This window comes from Tripterygium wilfordii, chromosome 3, assembly GCF_013401445.1.
Source record: "Tripterygium wilfordii isolate XIE 37 chromosome 3, ASM1340144v1, whole genome shotgun sequence".
In the NCBI taxonomy this organism is placed as follows: domain Eukaryota; kingdom Viridiplantae; phylum Streptophyta; class Magnoliopsida; order Celastrales; family Celastraceae; genus Tripterygium; species Tripterygium wilfordii.
This window is the reverse complement of record NC_052234.1, coordinates 2,442,212-2,446,949: the sequence shown is the minus strand read 5'-3', so window position 1 is coordinate 2,446,949 and position 4,738 is coordinate 2,442,212. Positions and strand designations below refer to the sequence as shown.

The window sequence follows — 4,738 nt, the reverse complement described above, 5'->3', positions numbered from 1 at the left end:
ATAAGAAGAAGAGGAGGAAGAAGATCTCATATCTAAACTTATTTGGAAGAAGAATAATTTTGAAAATAAACAAGTCTTAATTGTGAAAAACAGGTACTTATGTGGAAAAAAAAAAAGAATTTTAGGTTGATCTGTATCCAACAGCTAGTTTACAAAGTGATACTAGTATGACATTTGCCAAATTCGAATTCACCTAATATTAAAACTTCAATGGACCTCTGCTGGGTTTGTGGCTACAAACTCTTCATTCTTAAAGAATGGTACAAGTCGCAAGTGATCTAAGCCCAACCCAATATACAACAAAATATATTCTAAATTGAATTCTAGAATCTAATTTTTCTTACTATTCTTTTTAGGTGCATGTTGGCCCCTCTTGTATTTGTATGCAAGATTTAAGGCACTTTCAATGGTTGTACTTTTAATGGACCAACAAAAATCAATATTGGATCTCACCTCTATTACACAAAAAGTCAAGCCAAACATGGCTCCAATACAGTCACATTAACAAAACACAAATTCCTATACATTATTCATTCCCACCCAACATGGAGACCAATAATATCTCATGCCTTCATGTTGCTCACAACAAAACTACATCAAAATATAAAATCTTAATACAACCACATCAGTAAAATACGTCTCTCAATACAATCACATCTACAAAACACATCTTTTAATACAATCATATTAACAAAACACAAAATCTCATATATTTTTATTGACCCAATAAAAATAATATCATTACAAATGCTCTTACTATCATTAATGTAGAGATGAAAGAGTTGTCCGACCAAGAATGTAAGAACCATAATTGGAGTTTAGAGCAGGTGGTGGTGGAGCATAGAGAAACAAACCAGCTCACGAATCACATGCAATTCTGTTCATTGATGCGAGAGGTCCTGCTCTCTGCTCTACGGATGGGACAATGAGGAGGAATAGGGACCTCACCACCACATTGAAGAGGCCGGTCCCCCTCTTGTCTCTTATCAGCTGATGATCCAGGCCAACATGAGAACGTGGTAGAATCACATGGCGATCGACGCCAACAATGAGAGCTCGAAGCGAAGCTGTCAGGGGCTCTGCTTTCTTTATTTCGTAAACAAATTTAAATTAATTTAAAAATAAGAAATACGAAAAAAAAGAAAGAAAGAAAGAAAGAAGAAAGAACGGCCCACGACGTGACCTGATGTGGACATCTCCGTTATCCCACTCCGCGGGGACGAGGCAGGCCATGACCCCATCGGTGACTGTTGACTCCAAACGCCGTTAACTTTTGTGATGGTCCTATCTATGGATGTTGACGTCTGAATCCCCCCACCTTTCTCTTTTTACAAATTTTTTTAAAAAAAACTCCTACATTTTATACCATTAATCATGATGATGTGCTCTTCTTCTCTTACTCAAACCACTTAGAAGTGCGTGACGGTCACGGGTCCTAATTGTGTCAATATATTATTAAAATAATAAAAATCCTCTCAATTATCTCAATTATTGAATTGAATGTACATTATTCAAATGATCTCGTAAACTACACATTGTCTCATAATTGATACAAATAAAATCATGTACATGTAACTTAGGATAATTGGAATACCAGCAACCGAAATTCCTATCATTACTCATTACTGATCAATAATGCATCCGTAAAGCCACTAAGCTTTGTGACTTTGCCGTGAAGTCCATGGAAAAAGTGAGCGTGGAGGGACGCGCTGAAAAAGGCGGTTGTGAAAGCATTCAGATACAGAGATGGACCCACATTTCATTCTGAGTCCCAAAAACCCTCGATTGATTAAGAAAGCGTAGGCCCACCTGATTTGGTGTTTTTTATTATTAATATTATATATATATCCAATCAGTATCAGCATCTTTTTTTAGCATTACGGTGCTGCTACGTCTCCTTTATTTTATGTTTTTTTGAAGTGGTTGCCGGAGCTGATCTTTTATTATACATCTTATAAATAAAAAAATTCAATTAAAATAAATAAAATAAAATAAAAAGTCCCATTAATAATATGGCCACCATTGTCCCTTATCTCTTCCACTCTCAGTATATTCTGTTCCTTCATTGGAACTCCCCTCCTTTTCATCAATTTTTTTAAAAAAAATAAAACCCCAGAAATATCTGCCATGATCAATTAATCCTATCTCCATCAAAGGGAACGAGGAAGATAAATCAATATGAAGAGAGATCACCCAGACCCAGATAGTTGTGGTAATACTAGCTATGGCAGTAAGGGTAAGATGTGGGAGGAAAGCCAAGATGCAGGTGGCGTCGATGAGTTGTTGGCGGTTTTGGGTTACAAGGTTCGGTCCTCTGACATGGCTGATGTGGCACAGAAGCTTGAGCGGCTTGAGATGGTCATGGATTCTGCTCAAGAGGATGGGATTTCTCATCTTGCTTGCGATACTATTCACTATAATCCTTCCGATCTGTCTGGATGGGTGCATAGCATGCTCTCCGAGCTCAACACTACCAATCTTGATCCGGGTCTGGATCCTCTGCTTGGCCCAACGAATTCCTCCATTTCTCAACGGCAACATCACTCTCGCGTTTATCCGGATGATTCTGATCTTAGTGCAATCCCTGGTCCCGTCGTTCTCTCCCAACCTGAATCAGAAATTGAAAATGGCAGGAAGAGAATGAGAACTTCAATTGGGTCTGATTCTGCGGCGCTCGTGGTACCACAAATACAATCCTCATCTGCTTCAACAATTGCAGTTTCCGATGGTACTGATGATTCGTCCGAATCAGCCCGACCCGTGGTGTTAATTGACTCTCAGGAGACAGGTGTCCGGCTGGTCCACACCCTCATGGCTTGTGCAGAGGCAGTTCAACAGGAAAATTTGAAGTTCGCGGATGCACTGGTGAAGCACGTTGGGATCCTGGCGGCTTCACAAGCCGGCGCGATGAGGAAGGTCGCCACATACTTCGCCGAAGCCTTGGCTCGCCGGATTTACAAGATTTACCCTCAAGACTGCCTCGATTCCTCAAGTAATGATATACTCCAGATGCACTTCTACGAGAGCTGTCCGTATCTAAAATTCGCTCACTTCACCGCCAATCAAGCCATTCTCGAAGCTTTTGCAACGGCAAACAGCGTCCACGTCATCGATTTCGGGCTCAAACAGGGGATGCAATGGCCGGCACTCATGCAAGCACTAGCATTACGACCCGGCGGCCCACCGTCTTTTCGGTTGACGGGGATCGGACCACCACAGCAGGATAACACCGATGCGCTACAACAAGTTGGGTGGAAACTAGCCCAACTCGCCGAAAGAATTGGGGTCGAATTCCAGTTTCGTGGATTCGTCGCGAATAGCTTGGCGGATCTGGAAGCGAATATGCTCGAGATCCGACCCGCAGAGGTGGAGGCGGTGGCGGTTAACTCGGTATTCGAGCTTCACCCCTTACTCACTCGTCCCGGTGGGATTGAGAAGGTACTTTCATCAATGAAAGCCTTGAAACCCAAAATCGTTACCGTGGTCGAACAAGAAGCGAACCACAACGGTCCGGTTTTTGTAGACCGGTTCACGGAGGCACTGCATTATTACTCGAGCTTGTTTGACTCGTTGGAGGGGTCGTCCGGGTTGGCGGCGCCGAGTCAAGACCTGGTAATGTCGGAGTTATACTTGGGGAGACAGATATGCAACGTGGTGGCATGTGAAGGGCCGGACCGAGTTGAACGACACGAGACGTTAACTCAGTGGCGGAGTCGGATGGAATCGGCGGGGTTCGAGGCGGTTCATTTGGGATCGAACGCTTTCAAGCAAGCAAGCATGTTGTTGGCTCTGTTCGGTGGCGGTGATGGGTACAGAGTGGAAGAGAATGATGGGTGTTTAATGCTGGGGTGGCACACACGGCCGCTTATCGCCACCTCCGCTTGGCAACTCCATAACGAGTCAAGCGAGTTGAGCGGACTGACTCAACATAACTCGTCTACTTTTTAATCTGAGTTGAGAGCGGGGTTAAAAACCAGTTGTGAAATTCCAGTTTTTGTTACCCTTCTACCTCTTGCTCTTTTACACTAGTCAACTCCTGTTTTTTTTTTTTTTTTTTTTTTTTAAGAAAACAAATTAATAACTGAATTTCAATTTTATTTGTTAAATTATGGCGTTACTTTAGATAAGAAACGCATTTTTTTGGTTCCGGGAGTCCGGAGAGGATTAGGAGCTTCATTTCTAACTTTTTCCTCAGTCTGATGTTAGTGTCAACCCAACTGTTCGAAAGATTTTTTATTTTTTTAAAAAACATTGCGTTCATGGAGGTGTTTGAGACGTCAGCATAGGGCTTTTGTCACATAATATGTCGTCTCTCTTCCTAAGTCGTTGAGCAGTTACAGAAACAAATTGGGTGACGATTATGGATTCTGGATGGGGGAGTCCTCTGCTCATGGTAAGGCAAATATATGCATGCCTCACACACCTTGAAACCTACCTAACCAATTAGTATTAAAAAGTGGACAATTAGAATATAAATTAAGATGATAAAGAGATAATTATGAGGTCGAATTTGTGGATGTTTTGTTTGGAGTCTACACAGTTTTGGAGAAGAGTGATTGGAGGGATGCCCTAAGAGAACATGTGTTGTTAGGAGGACCACCTTAGGGTTGTTTTTAATCAATGAATTCTTTTGTTTGGGGAGGAACTTCTGATCGTTGAAATATATGATCAGGTTCAACTCAATGGGTAAATATAACTTTTGGTCATTGAAAATATCTTAATCGGTTCAACTTAATCA

At 41.7% G+C, this 4,738-nt stretch overlaps 1 protein-coding gene across 1 annotated transcript; it reads left to right on the top strand.

The window, feature by feature from the left end:
* Positions 1 to 2,027: 2,027 nt before the first annotated feature.
* Positions 2,028 to 4,056, top strand: LOC119986460 (DELLA protein GAI-like). The gene has a single exon (XM_038831021.1). The coding sequence runs from the start codon at positions 2,179 to 2,181 to the stop codon at positions 3,946 to 3,948; it is 1,770 nt and encodes a 589-aa protein (XP_038686949.1). The 5' UTR covers positions 2,028 to 2,178; the 3' UTR covers positions 3,949 to 4,056.
* Positions 4,057 to 4,738: the final 682 nt, after the last annotated feature.